This window comes from Solanum verrucosum, unplaced genomic scaffold (assembly GCF_900185275.1).
Source record: "Solanum verrucosum unplaced genomic scaffold, falcon-dt-bn FXZP01000246.1, whole genome shotgun sequence".
Lineage (NCBI taxonomy): Eukaryota > Viridiplantae > Streptophyta > Magnoliopsida > Solanales > Solanaceae > Solanum > Solanum verrucosum.
In genome coordinates this window covers 455,748-481,647 of record NW_026019995.1, presented here as the reverse complement: position 1 = coordinate 481,647, position 25,900 = coordinate 455,748, and the positions used below count along the sequence as shown (strand labels likewise).

Genomic DNA, 25,900 nt, shown 5'->3' with positions numbered 1-25,900 from the left:
TATCCTCTACAATGTGGGAAACACTTCCCATAGATAACCGACTAAGAGCATCAGCCACCACATTTCCCCTACTAGGGTGATAAAGAACATTCATATCATAATCTTTTAGTAACTCAAGCCACCTTGTTTGGCGAAGATTCAGATCCTTCTGATTAAACACATATTGTAAACTCTTGTGGTCGGTAAACACATCTACATGAACAACATACAACTAATGCCTCCAAATCTTTAGGGCAAAATTAACCGCCACTAGTTCAAGGTCATGGGTAGGATAATTCTTTTCATGAATCTTAAGTCATCTTGAGGCATAGGCAATAACCTTCCCATTTTGCATAAGCACACATCCTATCCCGATTCTCGAGGCATCACAATAAACAATAAAATCATATGTCCCATTCAGTAGAGTCAATAGCGGAGCGGAAGTAAGTCTATCTTTTAATTCCTGAAAACTCTTTTCAGATGCTTTGGACCATATGAACTTGGCCTTCTTTTGAGTCAACGATGTCAATGGAGAGGCAATAGAAGAAAACGCCTCAACAAATCTTCTATAGTAACCAGCTAAATCCAAGAAACTTCTAATATTCAAATGGGATAGAGGCCTAGGACAAATATTGACCACATTCATCTTCTTAGGATCTACCTCAATATCCTTCCTTGAAACAATGTGACCAAGAAAAGCTACGGACCTTAGCCAAAACTCACATTTGCTAAACTTTGCAAAGAGTTGTCGGTCCTTACGGATTTGCAACACAATCCTCAAATGATCAATATAGCCATCCTCACATCTCGAATAGATCAATATATCATCAATGAAGACAATCACGAACATGTCAAGGTATTGTCTAAACACTCTATTCATCAAATCCATAAATGTCGCTGGAGCATTAGTCAACCCAAACGACATCACCAAAAACTCATAATTACCATACCGGGTTCTAAAAGCTGTTTTTGGAATATCATTACCCTTGACCCTCAATTGGTGGTAACCGGAGCTAAGGTCAATCTTAGAAAAGTAACTCGCTCCTTGGAGTTGGTCAAATAAATCATTTATTTTTGGAAAAGGCTACTAATTCTTAATGGTCACCTTGTTCAACTAACGATAGTAAATACACATACAAAGGGAACCTTCCTTCTTTCTAACAAACAAAACTGGAGCACCCTATGGAGAGATACTCAGTCGGATGAAACCCTTATCCAACAAATCTTTTAATTGTCCAACTCCTTTAGTTCCACCGGAGCCATTTGGTAAGGAGGAATAGAAATAGGTTGCATATCTGGGTGAAGGTCAATACCGAAGTCTATTTCCTTTTGGGAGGAATACCGGGCAAATCATCAGGGAACACTTCCAGAAACTCACTAACAACGGGGACCAACTCAAGAGTAGGGGTTTCAGAATCCACATTCTTTAACCTAACTATATGGTAAATGGAACCCTTAGAATTCATCTTTCTAGCTTTAAGACAAGAGAAAAACTAACCCTTAGGCATAGAATTTCCTCCCTTCCATTCTAGGATAGGTTCATTCGGAAATTGAAACTTGACTACACGAGTTCTACAATCAATAGAAGCATAACATGAATATGCAACCAATCCATAGCAAGGATAATATCAAAATCTTGAATATCAAGCTTTACCAAGTCAAAAAGAGTAACTCTATGGGAAAAGGAGACGGGACACTTTCTATCGACCCTCTTAGCCACAATAGAAACACCAACATGAGTAGAGATAGGAAAAAGGATCTAACAACACATCCGAAAGAACAACTAATATCATAGCCACATATGGCATCACAAAAGACAAGGTAGTACCAGGATCAAGTAAAGCAACCAGTTGGAAAACTTTCAACATACTGGTAACCACATCGGGAGAACCCTCTTGCTCACCATGAGTCTAAAGTGCATAAAATTGGTTTTTCTTGGGAACAATAGAACCCGAACCACTAGGAGGAGCTTGCTTGCCCTCTCTTCCTTTAGCGGTATGCATTGGGAAATCCCTCATCTTATGACCACTTTTACCACAATCGAAGCAACCATCCATGCCGGCTAGGCACTTATCCTCGTTATTTTTTCCACACCTAGCACAAGTAGACATAGGCATTGAATATCCACTACCATTCCCTCATTGAGGCTTAGGGTTAGACACCCTATCTTTGTTGAACTTAGGAGGAGCATTGAAGGAACCTTGAACGGAAAACCTTTGTCAAAATCTAGGACGATCATGTCCATCGAACCTTGCATGAGAGAAATTACCATCACCGGTTTTAGCCTTCTTTGTCTCCCTAGTCTTTTACTTAAGTTTCTCTTCTTCGATCTATTGAGCATGACCCATGAGATGAGAAATGTCCATGTCATTAATGAGCATAGCAGTACGACATTCTTTAACCACCATTTTGGACACACCCAAAATGAACTTACTCAACCTCGCCCTTGGATTAGCAACCATTGTAGGATCATATGTAGATAATTGTGTGAACTTCAAGGCATATTCCCTCACACTCGTACTTCCTTGTCAAAGATTAACGAACTCAAACACTTTTTCCACCCTCATCTCAAGAGGAAAGAACCTATCAAGAAAAGCAACCTTAAACTTCTCCAAATCAAGAGGACCCGCATATTCCGTTCTCCCTTCTTTTCATTGGTTGAACCAAGTTTGAGCAACACCTTTAAGTTGATAAGCGGCTAACTCTTCCTTTTCCACCGACGTCACTCCCAGGATTATCAACACCTTATAAACCTCATCAATGAACCCTTGTTCCGCATTCTCCCTTACATTCCTTCTAGCATTAAGCCCTTCAAGTAGCCATATCATGTAGTGCATCGAATAAGGATTAGGAGAGAGACCTTATAGAGTTACATTTTATCGCACGACTTTAGAGTAATGAAAAAAGTGGAGTTTCCTAATCATCTTGTAGCCTCTTATTCATAAATGTGGCGCGCTTCACACTCATGAACAAGAGTCTACTTGACGTGGCTTAAGAGACATCCTAGGACCCCGAGGGACCCCATACAATACACTTTGCATTAATAACATAATACAGAGAACAAAAGAGGTAAATAAAACATTTCAAGTCCAAAAGTTTTATAAAAGTAAAGAGGAAGTCTAAACACTTTGTCTCCATAGCCATCTAATAAAATAGAATGAAATTGGGCCTAGCCATTACATCATGTCCAAAACCTAAAATAAGAAAGAAACTAAGAACAATGAAAGTCTGTCCTCAAAGCATGAGGACTCACTAAAGCTCGGAAACCTCGCCATCAACCACTAGCCACGAAACTGAGAACCCTGACTGTCGAACCCTACATTATGGGAAATGTAGGCAAGAGTATGCATTACTACAAAACAATTTACCAAGTATGATAGTAATGCATATAAACATTTAAATCATGCTAAAAGAGGACATTTTATGATATGTAATTGACCAAGGTAGAACCATGAACTTCTAGCTTAAGTGGATCCACTAGCTAATGTCTATCTAGACAATCATCCTATGAGGGGCACATAGGTAAGGGATAAGGAGGTTACTATTACAAACCCGACCTATACTAACGGGAGATCTTCCATCTCAATATCCTCTCGGTGCTAAGCATAAATCCCACAGAATAGTCATTTCTTACTTTTTCTTATTATCCATTCAAGGGCACGTCATATTGCCAATCCAAGCTGATTCATAAGTCATCCATGGAAAGGTATCATACAATAACCAATCTAAGCTAGGTATTATTAGGATAGATCTTTATCTTTCACTCATTTAGGTTAGAAGACCTTTCAGCCTTAGAATCCTTACTATGTGAGAAAACCTTTCACAATCATACTTTCATGTGTATATGAGAAAATCCTTTCAACAACACAACAACAACATCATCATTGATACTTCATTGTCAAAGTATCCTTAAAAAAAATTCATAAATTTCATAAGAACATGCATAATTCCATAATTCACCTTTCAAGGATCAAAACCCACTTACAATCATAAACATTTAGAAAACATCGATTAGACATGAGTTTCATCATAAGTTCATGTAATTCTATGAATTCACGCTTGATTTCATAAAACTCTTCCTTCATAATGCAAAACCCTCACTATATGCTCATAACTTGAAAATAACATGGGGGTTGCACATGTTCATATGGGAATCATCATTGAATCATAGTATTTCATCAATATATGCATAAAAGATCATAAATCAATCTTTTAATTCAATAATCAATAGAACCTGTGGCAATTGAAGAAAACCCTAACTCTATTGGGGATTTCTAACTTAGAAAATAGGAGAATTTGGGAACTACATGAATGGAATGAATTCATGGATGAAAACTATCATACCTTGCTATCAAAGCCCACAAACAATTGAAGAATGAGACTTTACCTTGAGCCCTTGCTTCAACTCTTCTTCCTCTTCAAGTTTCTAGAGAGAGAAATATTTTTGAGAGGAAGAACCCAATTTCATTTGATGAATTTAAGAGAATTACTTGAATGGGTAAGTTTTGGGGTTAAAATCACTTTTATAGGGTCCTTGGCATGGGTAAAACGACATAGAATTGCTTTAACAAAATCTGGAAAAGACCCAAATGCTCATGGGAGGGGAGCATTTCTTGGCTCAACTCTGTGAGCCACCATGAGTTATACCATGCCTCATGGTGCCCTTCACGGTCCGTTTGGGCCTTCATCAAGGGTGCCCAGGCTCAATACTTGGCTTGTGACTTCTCACTTAGCCCCTTGCTTACTCTACTAGATTCTGAGGTGTTACACCACCAAGGAAGTGGAGTTCATGGGTTTCGAGGAGTTTGGGTAGTTCAAGAGGGCCCGATTGTCTGATCTATTTTGTGGTGCCTTATCTAGAGGTAGGTATTCACATAAAGGCAGTAGGTCCTTTCAGTTTCGTGAATCTATTTATGCTTTTATGGCAGCACCTAAGAGTGGGCAGTCAGCCTGAGGATGTTATGGTTGTGGTTGAGGTGGCCATGGTAGTTCGCTGGGTTCATAACAGCAGTTCTCCATTTCGAGGTCTTATTATAATTGTCGAGATCCAGGTTGCATGATGTGATAGTGTCCTCTACTGACTTATACAAGACCTATACATTTTTATTCAGATGCTCCAGCTAGAGATTCAGCGCCTCTGGCCAGGGGTCGAGGCAGAGGTATAATGGGTAGAGGTAACATGACTACTGGTAGGGGTACTCCTGCTCAAGAGTGAGGAGGTAGAGGTTCTACTCAGACTGCAGGCAATCATGAGGGTCGGTGTTATGTTTTTCCAGGGACACCTGAGGCTGAGACTTCTGATGTTGTGATCAACGGTATCGTCGTAGTTTGTCATCGACTTGTATCTATATGGTTTGATCCGAGGTTTACTTTCTCATATGTGTCTACCCATTTCACTGTTGCGATTGATATGATGTTTGATTGCATTCTTATGCCTATTCATGTTTCAACAACAATGGGTGAATCCTTAGTGGTAGATTGAATGTATCGATCTTGTCTTGTTTCTTTGGTCGGGTATGACACTTAGGTACACTTCATCATTTCAGGGGTGGTAGAGTTTGATATTAGTTTGGGTATGGATTATCTTTATCTGTGTGTCATGACCCAAGATAGACCCTAGGTGTAACATGGCGTATAAGACCCCAAGAGGCCCCATACAATCCACTTAGCATACATCATCAAAGATAATAGAAATCAAGAGAGTTAAAAGAAAATTTCGAAACATAAAGTCTTATAAAAGAAAGCGGAAGTCTAAAAATGTCTCAAAGTCATCTAGTACAAAGGAGTAATCAGGGCGTAACCCGTACATCAAGGACAAAACTGAAATATAAAGACAATATAAAATATAGGCTTGGTCCTCGGAACATGAGGATTCACCAATCTTCAAACTTCTAATCATAGATCCTTAGCCGCGGAGATGCAAATCTAGAGCGTCTGACCCTACATATGGGGAAAGGTAAGCAAGAGTATGTGTTAGTACTAAAAATGTTCCAAGAATGATAACAATGCATAAAATATGAAATCATGCTAAAAAGGGACCTTTTCGTGACATGCAATGGCCAAGCTAAAACATGAGATAAAAGAGTTAGAAAACATAAGTCATAAAACATGGTCAATGCAAGCTAATATCTTTAAAACATTCACAAGATACTTCTAGAAGTAACCTTAGTTCATTATTGTGGGATATTTACCTTTATTCGACATGTAAGACCATGCAAGCTATAAACATGGAATTTGGTGTTTACCCCACACCGAAAAGGGGTGTACTACTTCCCAAGGTAAGACCATGAACTTCTAGCTTATGTAATTCTACTAGCTAAAGTATATCTAAGACAATCATCCTATGGGAGCATATAGGTATGGGAAAAGAAGATTCATACTAGAAACCCGGCCTTTACTAGTGGGAGAGCTTCCATCTCAATATCCTCTCGGTGCTAAGCGTAAATCTCACGGAATAGTAGTTATCTTACATGTATTTTTATTAGGAGGCATGGGTAATCACCACTTGCCTTATCATCCATGGAAATGTACAATTAAGCAACCCATCCAAGCTAGGTTTCATTGGAATAACTCCTAAATCTTGATTAAAAGTTCAGTTGAGAAAACCTTTTAACACTAAGAATCTTTATGTGAGCAAATCATTTCACAATCATGCTTTCATGTGTATATGAGAAATCCTTTCAAAACACAACAACATTGATACTTCACTCTCAAAGGATTCTTAAAATATTTACATTAATTTTATAAGAACATGCATAATTTCATAAACTCATCTTTCGTAGTTCAAAACCCACTTTCAATAATCAAAATCTAGAACACATGGTTTAGGCATGGGTTCATGGGGATTCATCATAAAAACATGGAATATTCTCAATTCATGCATAATAGATCATAAAACAATCAAATTAATCAACATTGAAAATAACCTATGACATGGAAGAAAACATTAACTCAATTGGAGAATTTAGGAACTCCATGGAGGAAAGGGCTCCATGTATCATACCTTAATGCCAAAATCTTGCCTTTAATGGTGGAATTAGAGACTTTAATGATGGAATTGGAGACTTGACTTGAAACCATAGCCTTTTTCTTCAACTTCTAGAGAAAGAAATATTTTAGAGGATGAATTCTTCTTCTTTGGAGAATTTTAGAGAATGTAATATTTAAGGGACTTTGGGGGTTAAAACGTTTATATAAGGCTTCTAATAGATAGTAAAACGACATAGTATTAGGATAGAATAATTAGCAAAAGACCCAAATTCCCCTTTAAAGATAAATGTCGACCCTATTAATGGTGGGGACCTACGGTCCGTGGTTCCACCTACAGACCATCCTGGTCAACCGTCTATGGGTGCAAAAACTTGTTTTTGGACCTTCCATTTATGGGATCCATGTACGATTCATGGGTCCACCTATGGGTCGTACATGCGAAGCCATAGGTCTAACTTTTGGCTCCAAAATTCCTCTAAGTCTGAGACTCATCTACGAGACCTACCTACGGCTCGTGCATTAACCAACGGACCATCCTGGTGAACCGTCAGAAATGTACTAGAACTTGACATTTTGGAAAACATTTGGACTGCCACCCACGAAGCGACCTATGGTCTATGTGTCAATCCACGAGTTGTTGGTGGCTCTGTCGGGACTGGCACTCGATCCTGAAAAGCTAAAATTTCTACCCTTTTTGAATCTGAGGTGTTACATTATCTCCCCCTTGGGAACATTCGTTCTCGAATGAGATTCAAGAAATCATAAGGAGGGTAGGAACTTAATCTAACAGCCCAACATGACTGCAATTACACAAAATGCACATATCCAAGGAGGAAGCATCAACTCTAAGCTAAAGCATGTTCAAAGCATCAAATCATGAAGTCTATATGCAACTCATACTCAAATGCACATAAACATGTAGAAATCAATCAAGTTAACTTATTTTCTCAAAATTTAAGCTTTTATTGAATCATGCATAATGAGGAAATCATGGTAATATCTAAGACACATGACACCAAAAGAGTAAACCACGAGGAGCTAGATACCTCAAGCTATTGTAGGGATAGGAGGAAAGAGATGAGGATAACGAGACATCATATCGGCCTCGGCTTCCTAAGTAGCACCCTCAACTAACTTATTCCTCCAAAGAACCTTCATAGATGTAACTTCTTTGTTTCTCAATTTCTTAATTTTCCGGTCAAAAGTCTCAACTGAAACTTCCTCATAAGAAAGATTCTCTTTAACTCCAAAACCTTCTAAGGGAATTATAGACGTCGGATCTCCAACACATTTCTTCAACAAGGAGACATGGAAAAATGGATGTACTGATGCCAAATCATTAGGCATTTCAAGTTCATAAGCAACTTTGCCAATTCGCATCAAAATCTGATATGGACCGACATAACGGGGACCAAGCTTACCTTTCTTCCCAAATATCATGACACCCTTCATGGGTAAAATTTTCAAGTAGACCCAATCATTAATATCAAACTCAAGATATCTTCTTTGAACATTAACATAGTACTTTTGTCGTCTTTGAGCCGTTTTCAACCTCTCTAATAAGCCGAACTTTCTCCATAGCGTCATGTACCCACTTGGGACCTATCAAGATGACTTCACCCACTTTAAACCAACCTATAGGAGATCTACACCTCCTACCATATAGAGCCATGCCAATACTGGAGTGATAACTTTTGTTGTACGCAAACTCAATCAAAGACAAATGATCATCCCAATTACCCTTGAAGTCAATTACACACGCTCTCAACATATCTTTCAAAGTTTGGATTGTACACTTCGCTTGCCCATCAGTTTGTGGATGAAAGGTCGTACTAAGCTTAATACGAGTACCAACATCCTTTGGGAAAGATCTCCAAAATTGAGAAGTGAATTGGGTACCACGATTAGAGATAATGGATAGAGGCACTCCAAGCAACCTAACCATTTCTCTCAAGTACAACTTAGCAAGTCCTCCGCCGAATAAGATATCTTGACGGGAATTGAATGAGCCGATTTCGTCATTCGATCTACTATAAACCAAATCGAGTCATGTTGTCACCGGGTGCGTGGTAAACCAACAATGAAGTCCATACTCAAATCTTCCCACTTCCAAGTAGGAATGCTAATATCTTGGGATAAACCTCTTTTTTTCTGATGCTCAACTTTCACTTGTTGACAATAAGGACACTTAGACACAAATTCTGCACTATCCTTCTTCATCCCATTCCACCAATAGATCTCCCATAGGTCACGGTACATCTTGGTAGCTCCCGGGTGAATGGAATATCGAGAAACATGGGCTTCTGACAAAATTTTCTTTCTCAAGCCATCAACATTGAGGACACACAAATGACTTTGATATATAAGTACCCCATCTCCCCCTTGGGAGAAAGCCTTTATGAACATTTTAAGTACCGCTACCTTTAATTTAATGAAAGTCGGATCAAGACCTTGTTTGTCCTTCACATCTACTGCAAAATATGAATCTGAACCATTGTGAACCATAACACCACCTTTAGTAAAGTCAATTAACCGAACACCCAATAGGGCCAATCTATGAACATATCGAACCAAATCCTTTTTATCATCTTCGATGTGGTCAACACTACCCATCGATAACTGACTAAGAGCATCTGCCACAACGTTTGCTTTACCGGGGTGATAGAGAACACTTAAGGTATAATCTTAAAATAACTCAAGCAAACTCCTTTGGCGAAGATTTAGATATTTCTGCTTGAACACATATTTAAAACTCCTGTGGTCGGTAAAAACATCCACATGAACTGGATATAAGTAATTCTTCCCAATATTTAAGGCAAAAACAACCACCACTAGTTCAAGGTCATGAGTAGGATACTTTTTCTCATGAATCTTTACTTGCCTTGAATCATAGGTAATGACTTTCCCATTTTATGTAAGTACACATCCTAACCCAATTCTTGAGGCACACAATACACAACATATCCATCAGTTCCTTCTAGTAAAGTCAATATCGGAGCAGAAGTAAGTCTACCTTTCAATTCTTGGAAACTCTTTTCACATGCTTTGTACCATATGAACTTAACCTTCTTTTAGGTCAATGTCGTCAATGGAGAGGCAATTGATGAAAGCCCTTCAACAAACCTTCTCTAATAACCGGCTAAACCCGTGAAACTTATAATATCTAAAGGCGAAAGAAGTGTAGGCCAATTCTTGGCCGCATCCGTCTTCTTAGGATCTACCTTAATACCCTTACCAGAAACAATATGACCAAGAAAAGGCCCGGACCTTAGCCAAAACTCGCATTTGCTAAGTTTTGCAAAGTGTTTTTGGTACTTGAGGACTTGCAACACAATCCTCAAATGATTGGTATGCTTGTCTTCACTCCTTGAATAGATCAATATATCATCAATGATCACAATCACAAACATATCATGTTATTGTCTAAACACCCTATTTATCAAATCCATAAATGTGGTCGGAGCATTAGTCAAACCAAACGACAGTACCAAAAACTCATAATGACCATACCAAGTTCGAAAAGTTATCTTAGGAATGCCATCTTCCTTCACCCTTAATTGGCGATAACCCGACACAAGGTCAATCTTAGAGAAATAACTTGCTCCTTGAAGTTGGTTAAAAAAATCATCTATCATTGAGAGGGGATACTTATTCTTAATGGTAACCTTGTTCAATTGTCGGTAGTCAATACACATTTGAAGCGAACCATCTTTCTTTCTAACAAATAAAACTAGAGCACCCCATGGAGAGATACTTGGTCGTATGAAATCCTTATCCAACAAATCATTCAATTGCTCTTTTATTTCTAATGATCTGTTAGAGCCATTTCATAAGGAGGAATAGAGATATGTTGCGTATTTCGAAGAAGGTCAATACCGAAGTCTATTTACTTTTCGAGAGGAATACTTGGTAAATAATTGGGAAACACTTTCGAAAACCATTTACAATGGAGACAGACTCAAGAGTAGGGGCCTCTGAATATATATCCATCATCCTAACTAGATGGTAAATAGAACCCTTAGAAATCATCTTTCTATCTTTAAGACAAGAGCCAAACGTACCCTTGGGCATAGAATTTCCCCCTTTCCATTCAAGGATGGGTTCATTTGGAAATTGAAACTTGACTACACGGGTTCTACAATTAATAGAAGCATAACATGCATGCAACCACTACATAACAAGGATAACATCAAAATCTAGCTTATCAAGATCTACAAGATCAACATGAGTGACCCTATTAGACAAGGAGACATGACACTTCCTATAGACCCTGTTAGCCACAATAGAATCACCAACAGCAGTAGAGATAGAATATGAATCTAAAAACGCATCCGAAAGAATATCAAACCTCATAGCCACATATGGCATCACAAAAGAAAAGGTAGCACTGGAATCAAATTGTCACAACCCAAGGTAGATCCTAGGCGTAACATGGCGTATAAGACTCAGAGAGGCTCCATCCAAGTCACCTAGCTTTCATCATACAAGATCATAAAATATTAGAGTTAAAAGAAAATTTCAATATATCAAGTTTTATAGAGAAAAGCAGAAGTTTAAACATCGTCTCAAAGCCATCTAGTATATAACAAAGAATTTGGGCATAACGCATACATCATAGTCCAAAACTAAAAGTAAGGAAAGACTGAAAACAATAAATGTCCGTCCTCAAAACATGAGGAATCACCAAAGCTCTTAATCTCCTCTACGACCTCTAGCCACGAAATTGGAATCCTGACAGTCGGACCCTGCATTTGGGGAAATATAGGCAAGAGTATATGTTAGTACAAAATATGTACCAAGTATGATACCCATGCATAAAACATTTGAAAACATACTTAAAGGAGATACCTTTATGAAATGCAACAACAAAGATAAAACATGAGATAAAAGATTAGAAAACATGGGTTATAAAACATGGTCAATGCACATAGTCATCATCTTAATTACGTATGAGATACTTCTATAAAGTAACGCTAGTTCATCATAACTTGCTTGTGGGAAATTTCCTTATCCGACATATAAGACCATGAGAGTTATTATCATGGAATCTAGTGTCTGTCCCACACTGAAAAGGGGTTGTCCTTTTTGAAAAAGTAAGGCTATGAAGTTCTAGATTATTGGATCCACTAGCTAATGTCTATCAAGACAACCATATGTTAACACATAGTTTATAGGACACGAGTATTCACCACTTGTCCACTCGGTTCTAAGATTAACTTTCACAGAATAGTTCTTAATCATATTCATCTTAGCTCTTAAAGGATGGGTAATTGCCTCTTCTCCTGACATCATAAGACATGGGTAATCACCTCTTTTCTTTCAATTAGAGAGCATGGGTAATTACCTCTAACCTCAAGATTAGAATAGCTCCTTAACATTCATTCATTTTTAGGTGAGAAGACCTTTTAACCCTAAGCACCCTTATTATGTGAGAAATCCTTTCACAATCATGCTTTCATGTGTTTGTGAGAAATTTTTTCATCAACACAACTATAACAACATCAGTGATACTTCACTCTTTGTCATGACCCAGGGATACCCCCTAGATGTAACATGACGTATAGAACCCTGAAGGACTCAATACAAGCCACTTAGTTCTCATAACATAAGAAATAAAACAATAAGAGTAAAACAATAGTCCTAGTCCAAAACATTTTATTAAAGCAAAGCGGAAGTCTAACTTGTCTCATCATAGCCATCTAATACAATAGAATAAAATTTGGCATGGCCCATACATCATGTCCAAAAGAGAAATACATGAAACAAACTAAAAAAATAAATTTCGTTCTCGAAGCATGAAGACTCACCAAAGCTCAGAAACATCTCAAACTCAACCACTAGCCATGAGACTAATGACCCTAACTATCCGACCCTACATTTGGGGAAATGTAGGCAAGAGTATGCGTTAGTACAAAATAATGTACCAAGTATGATAGTCATGCATAAAACAGTTAAAACGTGCTAGAGTTCTTGAATATAATAATATATCTGGTATCAGAGTTATGGATATGAATAGTATGGAAAATAAAGAACAACACAAATATGAATTAATTAGGACTTGGCAAGAAACTACTGAAGAAATAACTTTAGTAGGAGATCTAATAAAAAAATATAGAAATATATCAAAGAACCAAAGATATACAATACATAGAATACATACTAGAAAATATAAGAGAAATAATTAGATTAATACCCTTAAGGAAAGAATATTATGATAAAGCTTTTAATGCCTAATAACATACTCATAAACCATTATTTTGATACTAATTTTTTATTTTATTTTTTTGGGGGCGGGGGGGGGGGGGAGGGGGGGGGGTTTATGAGTATTTTATTATGCATTAAAAGTTTTATCATAATATTCTTTCCTTAAGGGTATTAGTCTAATTATTTTGATACCAATTTGGGGCGGGGGGGGGGGGGGGGGTTATGAGTATGTTATTACGCATTAAAAGCTTTATTATTTATTACCATTCTACTTTTTCCTCTTTTTTGTTCATTATGCTTATTTACTATAAATGTTGGACTTGTATGTTTACTATTACTTTCTTGTATGTAATTATTTTCTAGTAACTCTTTTATGTGCATTTTGAATTCTGTTAAATCATTAAAATTATATTTTAATGGTTTTTGGGTTATTATGGCATTATCATCAGTCAATTCGATTTTTATTTTTGTTTTATGTTTTTCCCATCCTTTCAAGGGATTTTCACTATATAGTGATTCTAGTTTTTCTTGAATTAGTTTTAGTTTATCCATAGAAAATACAATTAATTCGATATTATGGTTAATTTCTTTGATATTTTCTAGTTTTTGAGTAATCTTTTCACTTCCTTTGATCCATGGTGTGGTTTTTCTATTTTTGTTGTTTACTCTTTTTGCTCCTACCTTTTCTTTACATGGTGTAGTAATCCACCAGTGTGTTTTTGTTATCACATGGGGATATAGTTTTTCTAAGAATGGCATTCCTAAAAGCATATCTTTATTTATGAATTCATAACTATATATGTCTTCTATAGTTAATATTTTATCCCATATTTGTAATTTTATATTCTTTGATTTATATGTTATCATACTTCCTTCATTATTGAATCCCGTTACTACTATGGGTGTTCTTAGCTTCTCCCATTTTTCTTCTGGTAGGCAATTGTGTTTGCACATATTAACTTCTGCTCCTGCATCTAACATAGGGGTATAATATCTATGGTAGTAATTTTCTATTATTATTTTTGCAAGTATGTATATTTTCATATTGTTCTTTTTATTATGACTTTCTTGTTTTTATATGTTATGGTTAATTGTGTATTTTCTAAATTATATGGTTTCATTTCTTCTAACCATTTTATTCCTAATATTATGTTATCTCCTTGATAAATTTTGAATTTTATTAATATTACTATTCCTCCAATAATTATTTCTTTTTCTGCTGTTTCCTCAGAATTTATTAACTCTTTTGGTAATTCTGGGCACGTTCATTCTTTAGAGGTTATTTCATCTTCTGCTACTAATTCTCTTGTTATGTAATTTTCTTCTTGGTCAGTGTTTATTATTATAATATACTTTCTTTGTTCCATTATTCCAATTATATAGTAATGGTATGGTACTATATATTTTATCATTTGATATTCTATTGATTTTCTTGAAAGTTGAGGTGTTTCATTATTGTGGTTTATTCCTTTCATTCTTTTTGATGTGCTTATTCTGTCACTTACTATTTCTAAATCTTCTTCTATATCTATTTCCTTGTAACTGTAATCATTATTATCTATTACTGTAACAATTTGTTCAAAAGAATTTTCTACTTTTATTCTATTTATCTTATTTTTTTGCTGTTATTTTATGTTTTGTTGTTAATACATATAATTTTTTACATCTTGCTGTAAATATCTTACTTCCTGGGGCTAACTCTATTCCTGACATTTTCCAATATAATACTAGAGATTTATCTATGTTTCTATCGTTTACTGCTACTGAATAATTGGCACTTATTATAAATTTGAATTTTTGGTATATTAAATTTCCTTTTACTGCACTTATTATATTTTTTTCTATAGGTTCTACTATTCTGTCGTCTGCTAGATATATTTCTATTGGTGTATCTATTCCTTCTCTGAAACATGTTTTTATTAATATTTTTGTTCCTTCTAGGTGTACATATCTTATTGGGTCTTTAGCTTTAATTTCTTGTATTTCTTTGTTTATTATTCTTTTATTTATTATTGGTATTTTCGCTTTTCCTTTGGTATATTTACAATCTATTATATGTTCTTTTTGGCTTACCACGTAATATTCTTCTTTTTGTCTTTTAAATAATTTTTTTATTATTGGTACTTTAAATATTTTTTCTACGCTTAGGTCTAGTTCTTTTCCTTTTATTTGTTCAAATATATTAATATCAAATATTACTTTTTGTTCCGTGGATTCTTCAGTTATATGATCCTCTTGAGTTATTATTTGTACGTCTTTTTCAGTCATCTATATTATCATATAAATTATCTTCTTCTTCATTTTCGGATAATTCATATATACTATCATCACTTTCTGGCTCATAATCTATATATTCTATTTGTGTATATTCTTCTTCATTATCGATTATTACTTCGGATATTTGTTTTTCTTAGGATTTTGGGATAATTTACAATCTTTAGCTATATGTCCTAGTTTTCCACAATTATAACAAGTACATTCAGTTATTTTTTTCTTTGCTCTAAATGGTCTTTTGGTATTATAATTTCTTATGTAGTATTTTCTTCGAGGTCTTTTGTACTTATACTGGGATTTATATTTTTTATATTTGTCTGGTTTCTTGTATTGCTTTTTATGGTAGTTAACATTACATCCAAATTGGGGTGCTATCTTATCTTTACAACATGCTAAGTTTTATTATGATTTTTTCCATTTTCATTTCTTCTCTATATTTTTCACATATTTCTGAATACTTTTTTTTGTAAGTATGTTATTCTTGCTCCTAAAGTATCTCCCCAAGGTTTACTCTAATATTTGATTTCTTGTGTTGAAGTGTAAATTTGGATTGGTAGTTAAAACCCGAAATTTGAGATTTGAACATTAATTGTGCAAGAATTGTTTGATTGAAGAGATTGTCATTGTATTTTTATTATTGAATTTGAAAGAAGTACTACTTCTTCCTGTGGGAATGATCCCAACCCTCGGTTGGATTATATTACTACACGGGATCGTTGATACTTGAATTGGAAGTTGTGTCCTTGATTACGCCAAACATCAATGAGGTGAGTTTTTGGTTTGATAATTGGACGAAGCAAGGAGCTTTATTCTACACGGATAATGAAAGGGGTAGAGAGGAAGAAATAGAAGTGAATAGATTCATCACAAATGATGTATAAGATGTTCAGAAGCTGAGCCAAGTGTTGTCCGAAGAAATGGTGGAGTATATCACTGAAGAAACAAGGCCACACATATTGGAGAAGGAGGATAAACCTTGGTGGATGGGTAATACAAATGGGAATTTTACAGTCAAATCGGCTTTTGAAATGCTGAGACACAGAAAGAAGAAGGAGGCGTGGAGGGATAATATGTGGGGCAAGCACATTCCTTTTAAGATGAGTTTTTTACTATGGAGGATATGGAAGGGTAAAATTGCAACAGAGGACAATCTTTAAAAAATGAGGATTAGTATGGCATCAAGGTGCTACTGTTGCGACTCTTTTGAGAAGGAGACCACACAACATCTTTTTCTAACAGCTCTCATAGCCCAAAAGCTATGGAAGCATTTTGTTTCCTGTGCAGGTATTCCACAACAAGGAGGATTGCGACAAATGATAACAGCATGGTGGGAAGTTACTACTCCTATCAAACTGAAAATCATATTTCAGGCAATCCCAATCATTATACTATGGGAACTATGGAAAAGAAGAAATACAAGAAGACATGGAAGAGATATAACTCTAGAGAAGCTGAAGCATCAATGTATTCACTCTATTAATCAGATGATAAAATTGAAATACCCATGGATAAGAGTACCTAAAGAGTGGACAGAAATAGTCAAGATACTGCGGGAATACAAACCTAAGTTGCACTACTATGCAGTGAGCTGGAAGAGACCTCATCAAGGAACAATTAAATAAAATATGGATAGAGTGAGTAGAGGGAATCCTAGAGAGAGAGCATATGGATTTTGTTTGAGGGATGATCAAGGAGACATTATATATGCGGAGGCAAGGGGATTAGGGCATAGAACTAACATGGAAGCGGAAACTATAGCAATTCTTAAAGCACTCAGGCATTGCAAAGGTAACAACTACAGAAATTTTGTCCTAGAAACAGAATCTCCAAGTATTAAAACGTAGTATGCAGTGAATGGAAGGTCCCATGGCAAACAGAGGAAATACAGGAGATAATTAATTCAACACAAGCACAGATTCAACATGTGTTCCGCGAGGCTAACAAACTAGCAGATAAATTAGCAAATGAAGCATGTGAACAAGAGACTGCAGGGGAATGCAGGGGGATTGTGAACATGGATAAAGCAGAAATAACCTCTCTACGAATTAAAACAAGGAAAATTACAGTAAGGCAATACATCAGTAGAGGGGTCAAGAGGATTAACAGAGAAACATATAGTTATGTTATGTACAGAACGCCATGAACAAACATACATTACTGTGAATAAAACTAAGCTACATAGCCTGGCTATGTCAGCTTACAGAAAGTTCCAATTGCAAAAAACGATACCTTCAAGTCAGGTAAGGAGAGTAGACGCTGAGACTGAAGAGGAAATCATATATGAACCAGACTGTGAGCATCTTGAAATTTCTATGTCCACTTCAGCTGGAAAGAAAATGATCATATTGGTGAATGAAGAGGAAGAAAAGATTGAGCCACTGGAGTATTCCACTGCAAAGGAACACCAAATCAGGAAGCTGGGAATGAAATATGGAAATGACAAGGATGAGACCCTTTTTAGCATTTTATGCTTTTGCTTTGGGCCGGAATTTTCGGGCCTTTGTTTGTATATATTTGTGTTGGTTGAAATAAAGGAGCAGCCAACTCCATAAAGTTAACCAAAAAAAATAGTTACTTTTTCTCTCAATATTATGGGTATATTAAATCATATACAATATAAGCCTTTTATAAACCTCAATTAACTTCGAAAGTCAAGTCTACCATAGTGCATGTGGGCAATGGACATACACTACATATTTTGCTTACAATAATTCATTTATTATTGATCTTTTCTTTTAAAAAGGTAAACTGCATAAATTAATAGTAATATATTTTTTTTTTAAATTATGATTCTCTTATTATTTAAAAGTTAAAGATGATACAATTGATTTGCATCTCATAATGGCTTTTATATCATAACATTATTTATACTTATAAAATCATGCTAGGATTTCTATTTTAATGAATTTCTTTAATTATATTTGTAATTATTTTAAACTATTAATATATTTTTGCAATTTATGTTATTATATTATTCTATTATATTATAAATTAAAATTTTAAAGCTTTTCAAGCCTCTAAATAGGGGTGTTCATTGGTTAGTTTTAGGTCGGTTATTGGTCAAAACTAAAATCAAACCAATTTAATTGGTTTTTAAATTATCAAATTCATATTAAACCAAATACACAATAAATTTATTGGCTTGGTTGTTATCGATTTAAGTTTGATTTGGTTCAGTTATTAACCATACACAAAATCTGAAAAAATGATTTTTCAAAAGAGGAAGAAAAAGAAAATATTTCATTCAAAACGGAAAAATAATTAGAACGACTAACATTACAGAACTTCCATTCACTGAATTTATTGTGAATAAAGCTTCAAAATTCACCATTTTATCCTAGAAGCAAGAGACAATGAAATTCCTAGTCATACCAAAAATTGTGATTGAGACTCACATACATAAAATAAATAAGATAAATATTTTCGTCTGGAACGTTTTTGCTTTCATAAATAAATTATACATAAAATTTGTTGAAAACAGATAGAAGGTCCTTAAAACTGTTTTAAAATAATGCATTATAATAATCAAATATATGTATATAATTTATCGATCGGCTCAGTTATTTTCTTCAAAAAAAATTTAATAAAACAAAAATCAATCCATACTAGCGATTTTTTAAACAAATCAGACCCAAATAAAATCAATTTATTTAATCTATTTGATTTGATTTTTCTATTTGGATTGATTTTTATTCCAATCGAAAATACACTAAACTTACGTGTTACACTGGGCTTTAGGCAAAACACCTCATTTTAAAACACTCATATTATGTGGTTCAAATTCTGATGTGGGAGGTGAGATTTCTGACATTATTATTGTCCACACAAAATGCCAAGTAGGACAATCGTCCATGTGTCGCAAATGTGAACCTACCATCAACTCCATATACATGACCTCTGTTAATTTGTAAGAAAGAAAATGGCAGCAAAATCACCAGTTTTACACTGTACATGGGAATTTGGATCCAATTTCAGTAGTGGGCTACCTATAAAGGGTCTTAATTTTCAGTTAAAAAGTAGAAGAATCAAAGCTGGAAATGGTGTTTGTTTGGTTGTATCTGCTACTGGTAAAAATTCTGAACAGAGCAATGAGTCTGGTGTTGTTAATGGGAGCAGATTCTACCTCAATTTCACTGGATTTCCTTTCCCTCTTGGCCCTTTCCTCAATAGACAAACCATTAGAACTGAGGTAAAATTATATTTGTTTTCACTGTTTCCTTTGGTATCATTTTAGATAGTTGTAATATATAAACATGTCTTTTAACTTGGTGTCTATGCCCTTCAACTTTAATTAAGTGATATTTATAAACTTATGTAAAATTGAACAAGTACACATATATGTATGTAGCATGTGAAGGCATTTGTCCACTTGTTCAACTTTGTACATGTTTAAGTGTGTGTATATATATCCAAAGTTGAAGGGCATTGTTGTTGGTTTAAGTTCAAGTGAAAAATCAGATTTATGTATTATGCATTTTAGATATCTTTGTTGAGAATATAATTCGGCAAATAAAAGTGTACAACTCAAATTCCAGATGAAATGGTTACACATTTAATAGAGTAGGCGAAGGTTCTAGGATCGAATCTAACCACCATTATTATCAAAAATATTTTCCTCGTGCTTGACCAATCACGTGGAGATGAGGCCTGAACTCAGGATCATGTTGTGAATTATATTACCACCATATTAAAAAGCTTAAGCTGTTGTGTTTATGTTATGTTTTTTTTTTTTTTCATTTTCCACGTGGTGTCTAGTACCCACGTTGAAGCCCGACTAAATCCGAATTCATGCTGGGAAGTCCCACATTGGGAGGTAAAGCGCTCCCTAACAAAGGCGACTCCGTACCCAAGGAGACTCGAATCCGATATCTCTTAGCTAAGGATGAAATAGTACTTACCACTCCACCGCAATCCGTATTGGTGTGTTTATGTTATGTTAAATCTGCAACAATGAGGATGGTAATTAAGTGTTGAATTTATTTAAACATTATTTATGAGTAAGAAACTTTAATATCCTGAACAACAACAACAATAATATATACCCAGTGTAATCCCAAAAAGTGGGGTCCAGGGAGGGGTAAAATATATGCATACCTTACCACTACCTTGGACTTTGGAATCTTATTATCTAGAAGTCTAGAACCATTTTAGCAAGAAACATTTTCTTGCTTTATGAATTGTTAGCTTGTAATTTGGGTAATTGTTAGATATAGCTCAATGTTATATGTAACTAGAATTCAGCTCCTGTTTTTTGCTACTAACAGTATTATATCATTAGTATCTCAGGCAGTGAAAGACACCATATGGTTATTTGAGCAAGAGCAAGCACTCGGATTCAGCAGTGTTTCAACAAACATCAGAATGACCGTCATCAAACTTAAATCTGGTGAATTGTGGGTTCATGCTCCAATTGCTCCAACCAAAGAGTGTATTCAGGTAACTCAGAAGACATCATTCATAGTTATCATGTTTTCATTATATAATATTGGATCCATTTGGATTTCCTACGTATTTTCTTAGTATATAAATGAGCTTAAATGGAGCAACAAAGACAAGTAAGATCAATTCATATACCCAACCCCAATTTTCTCGGGATCGAGGCTTAGTTATTACTGTATTTCAAGGATTAAAATGATTATGAGGGTGTTTTGTTTAAGTAGTGCCTGCTATTAGTAACACTTGGCTGTACTCATGTGCTTATTGTTTAAATATTGATGTTTACAAGTGTGTTTCGACTTATGCAGCTCGTGAAAGAGTTAGGATATCCTGTGAAATATATTGTCCTACCTACATTTGCATATGAGCACAAAATATTTGTTGGCCCATTTTCGAGAAAGTTCCCAAAGGCTCAAGTATGGGTGGCACCAAGGCAATGGAGTTGGCCTTTAAACCTGCCTCTTGAGTTTTTCGGGATTTTCCGTGCAAAAACACTGAAAGATGCAGATATGTCAACACCATGGGCTGATGATATTGAGCAAAAGGTTTTGAGCTCTCCCGAAGTTGGTACGTAATAATAGATTCTGCTCTAGTTTTAGTCTGAAGTAAGGTTAATTTCACGTATGATCACTGAATTTTTTCACTATAACTGTGAAGTTGTTGTACCTTGTGTTTGAAATCTGATAACTTTTTCCTATTGGTTTAATTAGGAATTGGACCATATGTTGAGGTGGCATTCTATCATAAGAAGTCGAGGACGCTGCTGGTGACAGATGCTGTAATATTTGTCCCAAGTACACCACCTGAGTGCATTAGTAAGGAGTCCTTATTAGCATCTGCAAAAAATGGTTTGGCTGTTAAATTACTTAGTAAAGGAAAAGAAGTTCCAGAAGAAGCTGTCGTTGACAACAAAATCAATCGACAGAAAGGTTAGTCCTCTACTGATAACCAAGAAGCTGATGAACCGTTGCTTCTCAAAACAAAAAACAGATCCAAAATCTTAATTTCTCTGCATTTGTTTTTCAGGATGGGAGAGGATGGTTCTTCAGATTCTGTTTCTAGGTCCATCAAACCTTTTGGAGCCAAATGCTAGCTTTGCTCAGATGTCACAAAAGCTAATTGTTTCACCAATTGTAAAAACATTGGTTTTTAGCAAAGTTCCTGAAAAGGTAAGTCACCTTTTACCTTCTTCCATTTTGCATAACTACTTTATACGCTTCATATTATATTATATGTCGGTGTTTGGCTAGTCATGAAGTTTAAGAACGGAAGATTAAAGAATGTGTTGGCATGTCAATGGTTATAAAAACATAAAATGGATATTTAAAGACTAAAGAATTTTTCAAATATAGGAAGGTTTTTGAACAGGTTAATATCATGTGAGTAATAGAATAGAGGGAGTATTACAGTATATGTTGGTTTATCAAGCAACAATGTGCTAATATCTGGAAGAACCAAACCAACCACTCTCTTTTTTGCTATCTCAAAACTATCCTTCAGTTTACTAGGTGTAATCACTAATCAGAATAGTAACGTAGCGGATTGATCAGTTTCACTGCTGATGAGATATATGGATGGAAACATTTAAGAAAAAATGAGATCAGATGTTTAGTTTAACCTCGTATAACTTCCGTCCAAGTGGACCAACGCCCAAAGAATTAAAGGAAAAGGGCAGCGAGATACACAAAGCTCGCATTGTCTCTATTAATTATGCACATACTTGTAAAACATATTAACAGAAATCGAGGATCAAATTATAACGATGGCTGCATTTCTCAATGCAACTGTTTTATCCCATACACAGTATTTTATGGGAAGATCCTTTTCTTGTTGGAAAAAAAATGTCTTTTTCTAAAAAATCTTGTCTATTCCTTCAAAACTTCAGGTTAGAGACTGGATCGACAGTATTGTTCGAGATTGGAAATTCAAGAGAATTATCCCTGCTCATTTTGCTGCTCCAATAAACACAAGCAGCTCGGATTTGTTAGCAGCCTTTGGGTTTCTTGACGATCTCTTGGGTGAGCGCTATGTGACTCGGCCTTCTCTCTCGCTTCTCTTCACTTCACTCTTAGGAAAGGCTGCTAGCTATTTTCCTCCAGATGACATGAGGACCCTATCATCCCTGGATCAGTTCTTAGTGTCTGTTGGAGCAGTGAAGAAAACTGTCTCAGGTCGCAAAAGATGACAGATTTACACATGTATACTTATTACTAGTACTGGAAATTAAATCCTTTAGCAAGAAGAAAGCAAAGGATTCTAAACTCACAGAAATTGTAAAAATAGCTTAATAGTAATCAAAAGAGAGTGGCTTGATTCTGTGCACCATATTTATATATATATTGAGCTTGAAGCCCCAGTATAACGCGGTTAACTAGTAATACATCTTAATCTAAAATGAAAATTAGCAAAACCCATAGCAGTTTTTGAGATAACATAACGCCAAGATAATAAGCTTAAAACTGCATGAGTAACTATATAATACATCCCAATTTATATTCTGAAACAATTGTTACAGTCAACTGCCCAAGAGACACAAGGTAGTGCAGCTGAGCTGCAGCTCAAATATTCTGCTGGTTATTATCTTCATCACCAGTTGCATCTTCGAAGTCCAAGCCTACAATCCTCATCTTGCCAATGTTAACTGCAAGAATGTGGCAGATAAGATCAGGAGGCTAGAAAGAAATTACTTCCATGTGTCAGTAAAACAAGTTTAACATCCAATTTCGCAAATAAAACAATATCAGGACATGGTTGATTGTCTGTGTCCCCTTTCGATTGAGGAAAGATGGCGTAAGTAGCGTCTGGATGTAATCTGGTCAAACTAACTTCCTGAGTACAAAGAAAGTTCCCTGGATGAAATTTCCGGATTCTTAATCAAAACCAACACTGCAAAACCTTCATATCTACTTAAGTAGTCCATGGGACTTTATGCTGAAGGTCTTGATTTAGCCAGTATTTAGGAGGCAGCAATAAATAAATGTGTCAAAAGATGCCAAAAGATCAGGAAGAGCTGAAGGAAAGATGGATATAAGTTTTGGACATACAAGTCGAGGACAGTTCTATTTTTATGATATCAAGAAAAGAATAACTGTGACTTTAAGAGATGTTTATCAGTGGAATGGCAGTTGAATACGTCTTCCATTCTTACATGATGCATATCTCATTATGTTGCTCTGACTTTTCAAAAATATTGTCAGGTATGTGTCGGATCCTAAAGGTTATGTATTTTTGAAGGATCCGGCACGAGTGCAGTAGCAATTTTGGAGAATCCAAGCAACATAGATATCTCATAAGAAGACCCAAACTTTCAGATCATAATACTACGAATTGGTGCAAATAATAGTGAAATTTCCTGGTTGGATGTTTAATTGAGGTAAACATTTGAAAAGCCTCTTTCCCTTCTTTATGTTCGGCTTATCCGGAAATAAAAAGTGCAGTTGGTACAATTTAAACAGCCGCAAGGAGCAACAACACAGAAACATACCGAAGTCATGAGACTAGTCCAAAATTTGTTTCATATCCATATAAGATTATTAGAGAAAGCTAACACCATTATCAGAGACATATTACTATCGGAAAGACAAATCTTCGTAAAGTGTAAAATGATGGCAATAGGGTAACATACCAACAGCATCTGTCCCGGTTAATTTGGGCATGAATTTGTTGATATGGTCCTCAGCTTCTTTACCTGCTTTCAGTGTCTCACACTCGAAAGAAACAAGAATCTTGTGCTTCTGTTCCTTCTCGTCAAGCATATTGACAACATCATCCTCCCATCTTGTGGCAAAACCAATTAGGAACGTGTTAGGGAGAGAATCCTTAAACTCGTATAACCGCTCTTTTTGCCATATGTTTGACCATCATTTTCAAGTACGTAAATATGCTTCTTCAGATTAAAGCAAGAAAGATATACAATTTGTTTTGCTACAGAGAAACCCTAGAAGAACTTTAGAAGGTTGGACGCAATAGATAGTCAGGAAAACCTCATAATTTTTCATATAAGTATCTGTTATGCTACAGCGAAACTGTTCAGATTAAATTAAGAACTTCCATTTTCTAAACACTCTTGAAAGTAATTTTAAGACTACTCCTCACTCACCCATGAGCATGTTGAACATTCTGAATCCTAGCAGCATCATGTCCTCTGCACTCCACTATAACATCCCTTTCTCTTTTTCTCTGTGATATGCCATGCCACAATAAATTACAAGAAAAAGGAAAGATCAAACTCTCTAAGCTAACAAGTTATGACAAGAGTTAATTTCTCAGAAAATTGGAAATGTTGAGTGAAAATAGAACCTCTTACATTGTAGTCAATAATTATGAGTTTCACCAAGCGGTAATCCTCACCCCTACTGCATTCCCTTTCACAAACCATCTCTTCCAACAACGACAAATAGAGTAGCAAGTTAATTCCAAATAAGGAAAAAATGCATACTGTTGCGAAAAATTGAGTAACTTTTTACCAGTTCCATGTATGCCATAGCAGATAGAATGAGGAAGGTGAATAAAGTGACCGGAAATAGACCCGTTATCTATTAGTGCTATTGAAGCAACCCCTTCCATTTCTACTTCAGCTGCGGCGTAATCAAAAAGTTGTTATACATATACAATGACATCTGCATATACAAAGAAACATCTTACCCATTACTGCTGATGCTATGGTGACTGCGACTGTGAGAGATGGCGACAAGTGCGGGTAGCCGGAGAGGTGGAACAAAGGCTTTGGTGGGCCTGCAGATAAAGGGGACCATATAACAGTGCCAAACTTACCTAAATATTACCATTTACAATTTACGGTAGGTATCACTTTTAATACATTTATAAATTTTTTTAAATGCATATTATATTAAACAATTTATAAATTATAATACAAGTTTTATTGATGGATAATATTATACATTTTAATATAATATGTCAATTTTTTACTAAACAAGCATAATACATTTTAATATAATATGTCAATTATTTACTAAACAAGCATAATACATTTTAAAATAGTTATAATATATATATA

At 35.4% G+C, this 25,900-nt stretch overlaps 2 protein-coding genes across 2 annotated transcripts; one reads left to right on the top strand and one right to left on the bottom strand.

The window, feature by feature from the left end:
• Positions 1-19,362: 19,362 nt before the first annotated feature.
• LOC125819234 (uncharacterized) lies at positions 19,363-23,196 on the top strand. The gene is made up of 6 exons (XM_049498701.1): positions 19,363-19,636; positions 20,734-20,883; positions 21,192-21,450; positions 21,594-21,812; positions 21,910-22,052; positions 22,769-23,196. Exons 1-6 carry the CDS (start codon positions 19,367-19,369, stop codon positions 23,066-23,068), a joined length of 1,341 nt encoding a protein of 446 aa, XP_049354658.1. The 5' UTR covers positions 19,363-19,366; the 3' UTR covers positions 23,069-23,196.
• A 94-nt stretch (positions 23,197-23,290) lies between these two features.
• Positions 23,291-25,490, bottom strand: LOC125819235 (uncharacterized). Its single transcript, XM_049498702.1, has 5 exons — positions 25,350-25,490; positions 25,190-25,263; positions 24,983-25,062; positions 24,509-24,660; positions 23,291-23,524 (listed from the first exon to the last, which is right to left on the bottom strand). Exons 1-5 carry the CDS (start codon positions 25,447-25,449, stop codon positions 23,442-23,444), a joined length of 489 nt encoding a protein of 162 aa, XP_049354659.1. The 5' UTR covers positions 25,450-25,490; the 3' UTR covers positions 23,291-23,441.
• Between the last annotated feature and the right edge of the window lie 410 nt (positions 25,491-25,900).